The sequence below is a fragment of the Larus michahellis genome, chromosome 12 (assembly GCF_964199755.1).
Source record: "Larus michahellis chromosome 12, bLarMic1.1, whole genome shotgun sequence".
Classification (NCBI taxonomy): domain Eukaryota; kingdom Metazoa; phylum Chordata; class Aves; order Charadriiformes; family Laridae; genus Larus; species Larus michahellis.
The window spans coordinates 17328325-17344595 of NC_133907.1; the positions used below are offsets into that span (position 1 = coordinate 17328325).

Consider the following 16271-nt stretch of genomic DNA (forward strand, 5'->3'; position numbering starts at 1 on the left):
ACTCTGCTACCTGCTTGCTGGATGCCTTGTCCTACCACCCAAGCCCGATTACTTCCAAGGACAACGGAAGCAGTACGTCAGAACTACATTTTTCAAGTAAAATGGAAATTCATTTTGATTTTCAAGCAACAATGAAAGAATGAAATGAAGCAAGAGGAAAACTGCTTGCATCTCTTACAAAATTTCCCCTACGATCTGCAGTTAGTTTCTCAAAAAAAGCAAGGAAAGTCTTCAGACTCAAATGGAAAAACCATTTTAAGGCATCTGTTGCACTGCTGTGCAACCCAGGGCTATACCGAAACTTGGCCTAGTAAATTCCTCATTCTTCTTCCAGCATTTCAGAAACTTTCAATTCATGTTTTTGCTAAGAAATACACAAAAGAAATGTTTTGAACTAAAAGTAAATCAGATTACTGCCACTAGTATCTTTATCCAATACAACAGAGGAGAGGCAGAAATTTGGGAACACACAGATCTAGAGAGATCCAGGCAACTGTCCATCACCAATACGCACACAGCGTCAAAAAATCCCTCACCAACTAGAGGACAATGCAAAGGTGTAATTTTTACGAAACAGCTTCCAGATATCATTTTTCCTTTTGTTTTATTTTTTTTTTTCCCCAGTACTTAAATATTATTTCCACATTTACAAGTATTTTCAAACTTGGAGGATTCAGAAAGAAGAAACGTTTAAGCTAAGACCCAGACGTAGCAACAGTGAGGCCAAACTGAAGGTATGCAGCACATGACTAAAAACTAAGACATTATATTAGTAATAGCAGTTGAGAACAAGGAACACGAAAGGACTCAGAAACAGTACAAACAAGAAGTGCAGAAATAATTAGACTTTCCACAAGCGCACTTACGCAGGAATGCACCGAATGGGAGTGTGAAAGGGCGTGTGAACCCAGGACAGCTTGCTCAGAAGTTTTTAGCGTGTAACATCACAAATGGTGTTACTGAGTCGCAAACATAAAGGTTATACCATAGCGAGGAAAAGCATCCCAGACAGCTGTATCTGAAGCACACTTAGTTTTTAAGTATTGCGTTATGACAAAGAAACTAAACTTGAAGTCAGTCATAGGAAAAAAACCAAGTAATGGTGCTCCGGAGGTTGATACACAGGGAAGGATTAAGAAGTCATGTACACAGACTAGTTAAAAGAAAGAATATTCAGTTAATTTTGGGAAGAAAACAGTAAAAACAAAGACTCTGCTTTTGGGCGTTTCACAAAGGTAATGACAAGGAGAAAGAGAAAGGCATTTTGGCACAGCCATATTAAGAACACGCTGACAGGGATGCTGCTTCAAGCAATTAATGGTAATAAGATTGCAACAGAGCCAGACAACTGGATCACACTTGCAGAATGACAAAGTTTGCCAATAACAAAAATCGAAGCATGCTGTACGCCATCAAAACTTACATTCATAAAGAAAGAAAAAATATTTAAGGAATAGTCAGTGAAGTGGCCTGTGTGTTTAGTGAAAGCAAGTACAGAAAGGTTCTCTTGACCGTAAAGCTAAAAACCAGCATTCAGGACAATAAAAGAGAACTTGTTTCTATTTAATAACATGAAGATGGGAAAACTTAACTGCAGCAGCAGGAGGCAATGGGGTCCAAAGATTTAGCCAAAAAATATTACAAATGTGACAAGGGAAGCTTATACCGTCACACAACTGTCACTATGAGGCCCTGCATTCAAGCTCAGAGCACTTCATTGAGACGGACAAACTCTGGAGAAGATACAGGGAATGGCTTCTAACTGGTAACTACAAGTTAGAAGAGGAGCGTAGGATCACATTAGCCAAAGTTTAGAAAGAGAGGTAAGAGGAAGGAAAGCAGACAAAAACACCCCAACAACTTACTGCAACATGCTAAAGGCATCTATCCAGAGGATTAAACACACAGACAATCTCACATAGTTTGAAACAAAGCTTAAATTATTACCATCACCACCACATTTGGGGGCATTTTCCTTCTTCACAAGTCACACAACAGAACTCCCTGCCGCCAGGGCAGAGCAGGAAGCTGATGCCCAACCCCGCCAGCCAGGAGAGCCTCGGAGGAGCCGGTGCTCCCAGCTGAGTGCTCTGAAGCCCACTCATCACACCAACAGCTAGAGGGGAGAACTTCCATCCTTACACATACGTACAATTTTTGCTTACAATGCCCGGTACTAACACTGGTTTCTGTGGAGTGAAAGTTTTGCCGTAACAGCTTCAGATTTTCAGGCACTTGCCTTTCGAGAGGAGCTTGGTGGGTGTTTTCTCTGAGTACAGACGAAAGTTAGTGGCAGACGTACCACCTGCTACTTCTTCCATGTTTATAACCAAAATTAGAACTCCTCACCTGGCATTCAATTATCCATGACAATATTAAGCACAGAGACTCAAGGTCAAACAACAGCGTCTCCTTTAACTTTCACTACAGAGAAAAAACCATCCCTTCAGCATTCAGGTCAGCAACCTCCCTCACTCCCCATTGTGCTGTATTATCCAAGGCTCAAGCGATGACCACGTTCAGCAGCAATTTTACAGTAAAATGACACCATGTGAAGCTACCAAGTCCACAAGAGATTTTTCCCACCACCACTACCAATTCTTTGTTTGAATTGACTCCTGCTGGGACAGGAACGTTTGGTAGCAGCACAGTATCTTGACCGAAGGTCTGCCATCCTGAGGCATCTTCTGAAAAACATTGGTAAGCTATCCCAGAAAGCCAACAGCGCATATAACACTTAGCATTTTCCCCCAGTTAAAGCTGGCCTTGCTGCAGTTTCTAGCCCTTAGATCTTCACACACAATTGCCTGTTAAACTGACGAGACTTCTGGGCTCAATTTCCTGTTCTCCACAGAAATATTAAGACCAAATTATTCCTTCACCTGTTGCTAAACTGGACACATGGATCCTGTCTAGAGCGTATGTTCTCTGGTGCTTCCATCTCTATCGTTTCCAAGATTATCTGTTACCATTAGCTCTCTAGAGCTGACACTTTTCACACTAGGCTAGCTTCCTCATTAGTGACCTATTTCTTTGGTCTTATTTCTTCTGAAATCTTGTGTAGTTTTTCTTAAGTTTACCAAAAGTGTTCCAGTTCACCATTTTAGCACCCAAACTACGTTTCTTTGCTTATTTTCAAAAGCCTCTGTCTTTCGAGATCTTAGCTGTGCAGCAAAGAACACCTCGTGTAATTTGCTCTTCTCCAACTCCTTTAGGTGAGGACAGCACCCAAGCGCTTCCAGTGCGCCCAGAATCCACTCACGCAGATGCCTGATATAATAAATTGGTGTAAGATATCAATAACCACAGATCATTATATATTTACAAAGTTATGATTTTTTTGACCCAAAACATTGACAGTGCAAGAACTACTCAAGGCGGTATCTGATATGATCCTCCACTCCCCATTTTCTCCCTGTGTTGGCGCTAAATTTGTAACATAAACCAGGGAAGTCTGTACTGTACAAAACGCTCTTAAGCGTGCAGTGTCCTCCTGTGCGAACCGCGGCATACCTTGAGAGGGGGCTAGCAGCTGGGGGGGGTAAAGGCTTTACCCGCACCTTGAGGTGTAACAGAAACACCCACGTCCAGATTGTGGCGCCTCGCTGTAAGAAACTTTCGTAAGTGAGCAAAGCAGGACGGACTTCTTTACATACTATGTTGTTAGGCTTAAAATGACAACTGTTACACTACCTTGAAGGAATCAAAGCCTACCTAGGTAAGCTGCAGGACACACAGCTGCTCTCTCAAACTGGATGCAAAGATATTATGCTTCTCCTTAACTGAAACCCAGAGCTAAAAGTGACAAAATTAGAAAAACATGTGGTAAGTATAAGGCAAATGGAATCCCTGATGCATGTCTATGCAAATAAAAACATAACCTTTATAGAGTTCTGGGAAATACGAACGTGACAGAAGATCTGTACAAAGCAAAGGCAGCTCACTTTTAAAAGTCAAATCAGTTTTTAAGAACAAAGCCACAGGAACAGCTTCTAAGCCTGCTTTCAGATATATGAAACAGAACTTTAACTGGCTGCAAATATCTGCCAACAGACTAATTTATTTTATTTTTTTTTGGAAAGACAACTTGATTTAGCTAAATCCTAATCACCAATTCTGGTCCCTAAACATTAGAGGGGCCAAAAAACCATCAGAATGGGATTTTTATCCTTTAGTACACATAATTAATCAGAATTTTGTTGAAAACTTTTAAAAAGGAACTTAAGTTTTGACAAGGAATGTTATATTGCCCTTTCAGAACATATTACAGACATACACATTTTAAAACATAACAAGCATATAAGCACCCCAAATTGTATTTGCTGTTACAAATGTCTGCAACTACTATAAATCTTGAATCACGTACCAGCCAGTGACTGGGAAAACACTCTTTAAAAAGAACGTTTTTGTCCTTAAAAATTCCTGATATTCAAACGCTACAAAAGTAATTTTCTTCCTATACATCATGCAAGTTAAAACGAGTACTACCAGGGTGCATCACTCACCCATGTCAAAACAACACTAACACAACACACGGAAGAAAGTGAAAGTTACTAGTTTTATTACGGTTTTTAGTATTTTCCTACAGGAAGAGGATAAATTCCTATCAAGTGACTAGAATTAAAGCCTAGAGACAAATTTAAAAAGTTAGTACTGGGTTCTAATGCTGTACTTACTGTAGCAGTTATCTTTGACCTTAGCTTCCACGTCTTACGTTGTGGGAATCTTGTACAGAAAAAAAATTCCCCTTTTTTCCCCACCTGCACCACCTATTCTGACAAAATACTCCTCCCCTATCCAAACCCCAAATCTCTTTAATAACTGCAGCAGCCTGAGAACGTAACTGCTTGACATACAGTTAACATTATTTGGCGAGATTGTATCTGTTCCCTTGATAATTCCCCACAGAATAAGTGAACTCAGCTTTCAGACTCCAACCCCAGTTATTTTCAGGACAGCATGCTCAGACTCTTCAACACGACCCTGCCCCCAGGAGCAGGAAGCCGCTGGGGATTTTCCGAGGCATTTTCAGACGCACGCCGCCGTGCACCCAGGCAGTACCAGGTGGAAGCCTGAGCCTCACCACTCCCCATCCCCAGCTCGTCTGTGGCGAGTGTAGGGGCACGGTCCCACCAGCAAGACAGAAGCACGTACAGAAAAACACAGATCCACTTTTAACTTAGAAGATTTATCCACGATAGGGATCTATGGACTCTCAAACTCGGGTATCAACAAACCACTCATTAGTAACATTTTTAATGTTGGTCAAGCATGGAAGCATAGATTTTTGTACTTGGACTTCAGGTGATGGCATTTACTCAAAAAGACCCTGTACAGTTCGTACTCCCCCTCTTTAAGCGTTTTCTGCAATAAAAACACCTGTTTGCCACAGCCGGGTGTCCACCCAGGTGCACGTCTGGCATTTCTAATGTTAAATGAGATGGCTTTAATTAAATGAGAAGTGTGGATTTTCAGACACAGTCACAGTGCTGAGCTGTCAGAATTCAATATGAGCGCATATTCCTGAATTTACTTACGTCCTCAGCTCACTGAGTGCTGGCAGAAGTACCAGTGTCAAGAGCACACAAGTTATACCAGAGGTTCTGGGTAGATAAGGGAACCAAGCCCTGTTCCTCCAGCTTCACTGCTTGTATCCAACCAAGCGAGCTCAGGAGAAGGACACATCCTGCGCGTCACATCAGTGTGACTGACACCACACATGTGCGTATCACCCATTCAGCTGAAATTCTCCCCCCACTTTAAGCCCAAATTACAAGTGCTCAGCAATATATTCATTAGGAAGTCAGAGGGAAGTGGTAATAATGTCAATAGAGAACACAGTTGTTTGAACTCTTGATGGTTCAGTCGCACGCCAGCACCATACTGGTGTTCTGCCCCATCTACCTGCCACCAAAATTATGCTCCCTAAATGCTGGGAAAGCAGAACTGAAAAACACTACCTTATAAATTTCAAATGTACAAGTGAATTCCTCTCCCTGCTTCCTTAAAAAACACAGCATTTCACTCCAACATATATTATACAAGTTCAAGGGGATAAAGCAAGGCAATTATAAACTATATCTGCAATCTCAAGCAGAATGTAAGTATGCAGCAAGTAGAAGAAAAAAAATCTGCTGGTATTTTAGTTTAGCTTAAATCTGTCAATCATTTCCCTAAAGTTTTTTCATGGAAGGAGAAGAGATTTCCCCATGAGCAACAAATAAACAGAGAAGTAACATTTTTACACAACCAAGACCATTTTGTCTATTTGTTCTTTCACAGTCCCTAGAAGTGATTTGTTTGCTGTAATCCCTAATGCGTGCTGCTATGTACTAGCTCTCACTGCATTATAGCCCTGAACTCAGATCCCCAAACTTCTCCCCCCCCATACTGTTAGTACAGCGTGTTCCTTCAAAAAGCCAAGATTTACCTCTCCAAATTCTCAGACCTTAGCAAAGTTGTGGTTTGTCGATCTAGTTCAGCGAGTACGCCCCCAAAAGATTACACAAAAAAAATAAGTGTAATCTTAAGAATGCTACACTTGAAACAAGGTTTGCAGGAATTTACAAAATAAAAGGCTAAATGGTTGTCAGCTAAACCACATACTTTAGGAAATGCCGTAAGTTTATCATGCAAGACCACTGTAGTTAAAAAGCATTTTATCGCACTGTTGTCCTACATGAAGCATGTAACAAGGTGGCTGTATCCACTCCGGTGGAAAGCTCCGCCATACCTTCTATTAACAGTTTGTCACAGGCTGAAAAGTGAGTCTTTTCAGACACGCTAAAAACTCTTTCAGTTTTCAGAACTGCTACAACCTGCCGTATCTCTCAGAAGAGCTGTCTCTAAGGTACAAACCCTGCACGCTTCACCTCAGAGTACCTGAGTTCACTGTACCCGTCTGGAGCCATGCCTGTACCTGCACACCTTCTCACCTGCCTGAGACTACAACGGCAATGGCCACCACTCTTTCTGCTGGGCTGAAGCACAAGATTCCAACAGGATCAAGAAGCATCACCGCTTTTTAACATTTCTCTGCGCTCCCAATGACTCGAGCGTCTGCAGTCTTTCTATAAAGAACTTCACAGACGTTTTCCAGAGATCCAATGAAAGAGGAAAAAGAAAATGAACGCCCCTTCGCTGCTGCAGCAGGCAGCCCCTCCTGCCATCCGCCAAAGTTACTCCAGGGTTAAAATTTGCCAACAGGACATGCTTGTTCATCTTAACAAAATTACATTCAAGAATGCCTATTCAGTTTCAAAGGCACCTTCCAGGAGAGGAACTTCAAATTCCAAACAAAAGAGCTACAACGCACAGCACGACCTGCTAACGTTGCTGGTGCTGCAAACTTCTGGGAGACAGGCTACCAGTTTAGCTCACCTGGACAGACGACTATTACAGTAGTACCTGACAGGCGCTCGTGAGGAACTTCACCGGTTGCCAGCACATGAATTTAGGGAAACCAGTGATGCTACTCTGCAATTACTCAGAGGAAGTACTGAACTTAAACATTAAATCAGACATTAAATTGGTTCTACCTGCTACAAGACAGGAGCAACAAATTTATAGCTGCTGGAAAGAGCAACACTCTTTACATCCCTCCTTGCTTCAGAGATTTGCAGGCAGGCTGTCAACAGCTCGTGTACTCAGAGCTCATACAGAGAGTAATGACGTTTCCTTGGTATCACAGAGATCAGTGTTCTGTCCAGGTACAGCAACCGAACAGCTGTTTTGCCTTCATGAGCCAAACCAAGCTACAACCCATCAGGTAAAAAAAAAAAAGTTAAACCCAGAAGTACTTTACAAACTGAAAAGGACACAGCAGCCTGACTAGCAAAAAATTTGCAGCCGCTCCATATGTTCTGAACTCACTGCCAGAAAGCAGGGAAGGGAAGACATGACCCCAACACACATCAATTTAAAAGACGCTGGATGTACCATAGTTAGAGTACAGGTGGATGTATCATCAGCCTGGTTAGGAAGGAAGGCAAGACCAAAGAAGCTCTAGTTTTTAAAATAGTAAAAGACCATTTACACATCAAACCTGAGCAAAGAAAAACAGGTAAATTCCTTCCTGCATTGAAGGTGCACATCTGTGGCAAAGGGAGAGGACATTTCATTCGTACAGTTACACGAGAGTGGGTGAAAGAGGACACATGCGAGGAGGAGGGTAAATTTGGAATAATCAACAAACAGGATGAAAGCTAGCACGTACAGATTACTCTAGCAATGCTGAGCAACTGTACATCCCTCTAAATGCTCTGTTCCATCGAAAATTAAGCTCATTTGATAAGAGCATAAACTAGGGAATTTGTAGTTTAAGTTTCTCCAGTTAGCTGCAGATACGAGTATTAAAATTACAACAAACAATCACAGGACAGCACTACGTTTTGGCATAGTCTACTATCTGTATAGGAAATTTTAATTTGAAAAAGAAAAAATAGAATATATACATTAAGATAGACACTGAAATGTTTTGACTACTTCATAAACTTGCACTAAAACCTCTAAATAGTCAAGGGCTTAAGCTTAACAGAAGCCAAAACATAAGGATATAGAAATGCACGGTCAGGATTCTGAAACATCAGTGCTAACACATACCCGGAGCACAGAAATGAGAAAAGAACCTGATCTTTTGAAGTGTTAGTCCAAATTAATCCAGAGTTACAAACATTAAATTATAAACTGCACTTGTTAATTTCACCATTCACGTGCTACAAATATTATGCATCCAGTCATTTAAAAATAATTATTTCAACTTTCGGGAAGATTGCTGTCAAAGCATGAGATCAAAACTGAGTCCATGAGGAATAAAAATATGCATTTTCCCCCCATGCTTAACACCGCAAGAACGCACAATTTTTGTTAGTGACACTCATACAAGCATGACACACCTGGCATCAGTTGCCTTAAGAAATGTATCAAAATTAAGTATTAAATCAAATTTTGAACCTGTAGCAGCAGAAGGTTCTTGAGTTCTGACAGTAACAGAGAAAGACTCAGTGTCTTCAAATTTTTCTTCCTGTAAACTGGCATCCGTACTGAGTGATGTGCTATGTGATGTGTTCCCAGGAGATCCTTGTTCACTGAAACTTTGGTCAGATTCAACAGGAATTTCTAACTGGACTAGAATGGAGAAAAAAAAATTTTCATTGAGTGAAATGCACACAAAAGCATATTCCAGAACAGCAATACGTGCATTTACCACATTACAGCGGAGACAAATACCCATCCACGTCCAGATTGCTTGCTGCTGTATTAACACAAAGCGGAATTTTTACAACACAGCTACTTGTATCAACCCTCTACATTTAGAGCTGCTTAGAAACACACGGGCTGCTAACTCTTTATAGCCTAAAATGGGACAGGTCTTTTCAACCTATTATCAGAGCTCCCCATTAAAGGGAAACGCAGTGAACAGGGCAGAAGAAGGGAGCATTACCTCCACACAGACTAAGAATAAAAGCATCCCATTTGGTGGTTTTAGCGTTCAACAAGAGAATTAAACCGTAAGCTTAGCATTTGGGTTACTTCTTCAATCTAAAAGTGTTAAAAGAAAACCAACCACAACATTTCCTTTAAGTTATTTTACAACCTATGGAGCTCTCCTTTTGCAGGGCCAGTTACCCCTCTACTGGAGAAGCTCCCACCACACAAGGGAAATGCTAGGGTTACTCATCAGGAGGGAGAGGGAATCAAAAGCAAAAGCCAATCGTGGCAGCAGAGAGAGCTACAAACTTCCCAAGAGTTTTCTCTGCACTGCTGATGGAATCAGGTTTTAATTGCAGATATAGTGAAAACACAGCACTTTCAACAACTAGATGACTGCCATGCCACCACAAATCCAGAGTATACCAGGAAGCTGCTTACCCTTCTCAGATCCCTTTTGGTTAGATACTGCATCTTTCAAAGGCTGAACTTCCGCTGAAGCTGTGACGTGATCTGTATTTAAAATCTCATGGCTAATACTAGACGAGAGTCTTGAAGATCGCCTCCTGATCTGGTCTCTTTCAGGGTTATCTGAAGAGTTCTTCAATTTTTCCTGAGCTGGAATAGACAAGTTCAATGGCACCATGCAGCTACAGGATTACTAAAATAGCTCACAAGCAAACTTTAAAGATCTCCTCTTCCAGTGACAGTTTGAAAGTGTGGGGTTTTTTTAAGGACTGAGGTTAGTAACAAAAGCTGGTGATTAGACCCCTCTGTAAAAGCTACAGTCATATAAACAGCTATAAATAAGCATAAAAATAGAGCAAAAGCCCATTTTATAGGTGTCTCAACTTTTTCTTTTAGTAACAGATTTGAAGTAAGAATACAGATCAGCATCTCACCAGTGAACCTTTGCTTTAAGCAGCAGCTGTCCCACAGACATAAGTAATACCTGACACTAGATCAGACAATTCATACACACAAACAACGCGGACCCTAAGCTGGATAACATATGTGCACTGAAGCTTTAAAGACTTTGTGGTCCTAAGGAAGGGGAAGACAGCCCTTTTCAGATCTTCATCTCCTTGTTCATGGTACTACTATAGAAAATATAATTTTCTTTCCTCATCACCACACTCAACTTCTTCAACATCACTACACGGTATACCAAGATAAAGCAGAAGCTAGACTACAGCGACATGAATATTTACCTAGTATTAAAGTTTCTTGGCTAAGCAACGTGGTAGATCCTCCATCTAGTAACTAAGAAGTTTCTACACCTAGAAAAAGGCTTTTATAACCTTCTACGTATTGGAAGCAATATAATCACTGCTGCCCCTATCTGTATGAATGTCTGCATCAAGACTTACATCTCCTTTATCCAAATCCAGCTTCCAAGATTTAGGAGGGATTTCAGCATGATGCTGCTACACACGAATGGCTGATTTAAGAAAAACAGGTGCTGCATTTCAGCCATTTCATGTACCACAGTTCAAGGTTAATAAGACAGACCTTTCCCCCCCCCACTCCACTTAAGCTTCAAGAACTTATATTTACAAATACTGTGACAGTTGAACAGCAAAAAATACTCACACAAGTTTTTTTCAATCCTGGGACGCTTTGATGGAACTTCGCCTCCTTTAGGTATTTTTCGACGTCTTAACTCCAAAGTTATGGGCTGCAGCGTCTGAGAACTTGGCTCTACATATTTTGATAGAGAGCAAGAAGTGACTGGATATGAAGCTGCAAAAAACTCTTAAAACTTAATTCTCAAGCCTCACAACTTAAAATATTGGACTTGCATAAATACAGTTTCATCTGGCTTTCTCAAGTCTACACATCAGCATTTAATCCTACTACAGACATGTTTTATAATATATAAAGATTACTTGCCTAAATCTAACCTATGACCAAACCACTGAAGCTCCAAACCTAACTAACAAGTATGCTCTCAGCTGTCCTAAGCAAAAGATGAGTTTAAAATTCTTTCAAAGTTTCTAGAGACTTAGGCTGTGAAAGAGCAAGACTCTTCTCTTCAGTCCTTCAGGTACGTTTAGAAGGGTTCTGATACATGGCCTAAACATTTAAGCTTAGCTACATACCCGTTGGAGGTGTTATTGGCGGTCTCCCACGTTTTCGTTTAGTTTCTTTTGTGTTTTCCTGTTGACTCGTTACATTGTCATTCTCAGGCTTCTTCTCAATTTGTGTATCTACTGAATATTCCATATCATTCTCTGATATATTCTCTTTATCTTCTTTTCCATTCTTAGATATATTCTTTTCCGAGACCTTGCCTTTTTCTGAGATGACTATCAATTTTCCTTCTTTATCAGGTTGCTTAACTCTTTTCTCAGTCTTTAATGTCTTTTCATCCTTGTCTTTCTTTGCATTACCTGTTGCTTTCCTCTGTTCTTTAAATTTCTCCTGCTTTTCAGGAGATGACAGAATTTCATTACCTCTTTCCTTAGGCTTAGCATTACCCACAATATTCTAGAATAAAGAGAATGACAAATGAAAATTAACTTATTGCAATCTCAGAGTCCTCCCCCACCTTTGTATTTAGCAGACTTGCATCCTTATCCGATTTTTCAAAGGCTAAAAAAAAGCATATATAGCATATATATAAAACATGTATCTGTGTGTGCAGCCCACAGATTAAAAATTAGAGGCACTTGAACTGTTCAAGGACCTACGCGGCTTCAGCAGGACAGTACAAGAGATTCACTCTTCTCACACCTCCATGGCATAAGAGATTTGCGTTTCTTCATTCTCATGTGCAGGTGAGGTGGATTCTAGCTTGCACAGTACTACTTAAAGCCTACTTGGGACACTGAAGAAAGAGCGGGAGTCAAGAGCACAGAAAAGCGCAGAGAGTTCAATCACGTGGATACAAAAACTCTTCTTCTCACAAAAGTGTCTCATTCAAAGCAGACCAGTATTTAGCTTATAACTATCACCGCTACTGAAACATGCTAAGTAAAGTCACCTAAAGCAATTGCAATCACCGACTGGATCAGGAAACACATGATACTAAAATGTACATATTTATATTTAGTAACAGAACTTTAAAGTTTTTCTGTCTGTAACTGTGTTCAGCATGAGAGGACATGAAAATCCTTAGTTGTCCCTGGCCAACAAGCTACTGATAAAATATTCAGCCATAATCTCATTTCCCCGCAGTTCTCAGATAACACCACCAAACCGGGAAGAACACCCCTCTATCAACAGGTCACTGCTACTCAGTGTCCTCTCTGTTTTGTGATCAGGTTTCACACTAACACCACCGGGGGGGAGATAGCAACTTTGATTTTTTCCCATTCCAATGATCCTGCTACAGGCTGTCACAGAACTTCGCTGGTCCGATGAACAGAAACCTTCTAACTTTGCACCTGGATTAATAAATTATAGTTGGTCGTGTGTCAACACTGCCTTTAGTTGAACTAACTTCCCTCTTCTTGTTGACTAATAACTTCTTCCTTCTCACCATGCGCACGACAAATTTTTTTTTTTTTTTTTTAACTGGCTCACTACTACTTTCCATCACGAGCTGAACCCACAGCACTGAGCAGGTGAAGGGTTGGTAGAACAGCCAAACCATAGAAGCAAAACATGGATTAGTAAAAAGGCTATCTTCTCAAAGTTATGAGGTGAAAGATTACTAGACCACTTCCTTAAAAGGCTCAAGACAATCAAGCAGTTACTTTGGGAAAGAACAGTTTCCATCCACTCCATGGTCCCCATCCCTTAATTTTTAAGAGGCATGTATTTAAACTAATATCAAACAGCTGAAACAACCAAAGTGTGTTTCAATGACCTACCACTCACTAGCTTTAGTATGTACATTCTGAATCTTCCAATGATTTTTAGAAACATCTTCCATTTATATGCCTATGACTTCTTTAGTTCAAGAGGTGCATTCATGAAAGTATCAGCCTGACAGCTTTGCAAATCATACCATAAATATAGGCATGACCTTTTCATTTTAACAGATTTTATTTCAGATGTGTGGTATGTTAGCAATAGAGATGTTTCATTCATTTCATATTTTATAACTCATCAAATCTAGCCACCTGAACTGTCGATTTTAGAGCACGCTAGTAGCACGAACACAATCCTTACCTGATCTTTGGAAAAAGCTTTGACATGAATGTTTTTGACAGTCTGAACTACACCATCATAAAATTTCACAGTGTACGTACCTAAAATTTGAAAATAAAGCAGAAGAGTTTAAAGATCAGAAGTTATTTAACAGAGCATTTGCTAAGAGCTCCAATACTCCAGCTGTATATTTAGCTCTAGATAAAAGCTGCCTTATCTGCACTGTTAGAAAATTCAACAGCAGAGGTCTTACCACAGGCCAGGTAAGGGAGAAACAGTGAAGTTATCAAAAATAATTACGGTAAGCATAAAAGTGCATGTCTAAGCTTAGAACTGCTCCTTACTTTCCTCACAAAACCCAGAAATATTTTTGGTGAAATACTCCACAGACGTTTTCTCCTTGACCTTACAACATGTAGTCAGTCTAAAGAAATCACAGCACAAGAACCAGTCCTTCGCAATTCCTTACTGATACTCAAAGAGGACAGGCATGTCTGTGCTTTTTTTTTTCCCCCCATTTGTAAAACATTTTTGCAGCTCTGACACTAGTTTTACTGCAGTTACAGACATCTCTTGATGACAAACTTAAGAAGAAACCATTTTTCCCAAACATATACTTCAAGCAATTTTGACTGGGTATCTCAGCATAAAGTTCTTTTATCTCATGAAAAGGCTAAGAGGTTCGGTTAAAAAAAAGTTGACAGCAGACTAAAACACAATTCAAAATAAAGCTTTTCACAGATGTTTTCTGTTTGCTGTACTAGCTCTTCACCTAAGCAAAAAGGTTAGAATACAATTAAAAATGCATTATTAACAAGAACAACAAAAAGTGACTCCTTACCATCTTTGTTAACAGAAGTAACTTTGGCTGGATAGAAGCGACAATCAGACCAGCACGCCAATACCTGATCATTTATATGAAATCCCTACAAGAGAGTAGTTAAAAGTGTTTTCATCTGAGAATTACTGAAACGTACAACTTCATTAACACACCAAAATGGTTAGTTTTCCAATATTTAAAATAAATCATAAAACTTACACAGCAGGCAACACAGCAACAGGGAAGCATTTTAACAGTCGTAATTCATACAACTGCACGTTAAACTGTTACATACTCAAATGTCCTCTATTTTCTACTTACTGCACAACCTTCTTCGTCATGTAATCCTTCTTTTCTTAACTGTATTTTCTCTAAGGGACGCAAATAAGGACTGTCCCAACAAAACCATTCATCATATCTATGGTTCCAGCGTTTGAAATGGATAAGTACTTTTCCTTCTTCATAATCAATTTCTTCAATGTGAGCTGGATACCTGGTCAAAAGGTAGATTAAAATATTTCAATTAAGAAAAAGATTAGCCGCCTCAGACACTTAACTATGGTACAAAACATTACACAAATGGAGCCTTCTGCATGGTCACGAGCAAAATATCTGAAGACCTGCTTGATCAGGTGTGATGGGGAGCTGAGTAACTACAGCTAACAGCCTTTAGTTTCTACAAGCTTAATGTTATTTCATGTACCACTTGTATAAGCAATAAAGACTTTGCAACGTGACTAAGCTTAGCACAGAAAAGAATCCCAAAACTTGCAAAGGCAAAACACTGGCTGCAGGAAGAGGAGAAAACTAAGGCGTTCTTAGCCTGAGGTGGAAAAAATTGTAACTGGAGATCAAGGAGTCGGAAAAACCTTCCCTACACCTAGAAATTTCACATATTCACCAAACTGATAGCTTCAGCTCCCTCTTACCAAGAGGAACACCTGGAGGTCAATACACTCACTTCTCTCAGAGATAACCATCAACAGGCATAATGAATCATCTTCCCAGAGTAACAGTAGAAGTCAAGCAGGCACACTAGACCTAATTTAAGTTTTAGATTCTCGAAGTTAAATTTCATCTGCAGAGTCCTGGGACATTTAAGTCAAAATCTCTCAGTATATTACAAGTAAAGGAATCTGACATGAGCCAAATTCAGCTGTTTCTAACCAGGGAGACCTCATAAACTATGCATTTCTTTAATTGCATTGGTAATTTTAACTACAGTAAGTATTTCAGAATCAGCATCCTTCACTATCCCAGCTGAAGATAACATCCCAAGTATTGATGCTTTCCCCTCACAATAGTAACGCCAGGAGAAAATCTCCACTTGTCAGTATTTTCAGTTTTTTGTAGAAGAAAGGCAAGGCACCACTGAACTCTTGAACAAACGCAAAGGAGAAAAAAAACATACAAGCCACAAATCCACAAGTATTCTTTACCTGATAAATGCCACTTGAAAAGATAGAACAAGTGGTAGAAACAAATGGTATCCTGAAAGGATCAAGCCTGATGCTAAAAATAAAACCCAGACATCTCACAATTAAGACTTAAACACAACACAGACTGCCATTCTACAATCCTAACAAATTAAAAGAAATGCTCCCTACAGCTGAAATTCTTCAGCAGACCTGAGACACGTCCAGTCATGACTTCTTCAAAAAGAGCTACAAATAGGCCACGCCAGAGCCTTACACTGCGACCACCGACTAAGGCCACATGCCTCAAGCTATGCCATTAGTTCATCCCGATACGTTATCAAAACAAACGCAGCAAAGGCCGTGGAGGAGATGAAAACAGATGGGAGATACTTACGGCACGGACATCTCTGACTGGTTACCAGTTTCCTAGGAAGAAAGTAACTTCCTTCATGTGACAGTCAACATATTTCATGCTTAGGTAACCCCAAGCACTGCCCTGCACAGGT

At 40.1% G+C, this 16271-nt stretch overlaps 1 protein-coding gene across 12 annotated transcripts in view; it reads right to left on the bottom strand.

Annotated features, from left to right (window-relative positions):
- The window catches only part of PHF20 (PHD finger protein 20), a 69727-nt gene that overhangs the window by 35119 nt on the left and 18337 nt on the right, over positions 1-16271 (bottom strand). For all 12 annotated transcript variants that reach the window (XM_074605298.1, XM_074605301.1, XM_074605297.1 and 9 more), the window contains 7 exons: positions 14669-14840; positions 14369-14453; positions 13549-13628; positions 11532-11919; positions 11023-11130; positions 9871-10047; positions 8953-9126 (listed from right to left, as the gene is read on the bottom strand). In XM_074605298.1, coding sequence (XP_074461399.1) covers positions 8953-9126; positions 9871-10047; positions 11023-11130; positions 11532-11655 — 583 coding nt within the window. In that variant the 5' untranslated portion in view covers positions 11656-11919; positions 13549-13628; positions 14369-14453; positions 14669-14840. The remainder of the gene's footprint in view (positions 1-8952; positions 9127-9870; positions 10048-11022; positions 11131-11531; positions 11920-13548; positions 13629-14368; positions 14454-14668; positions 14841-16271) is intronic.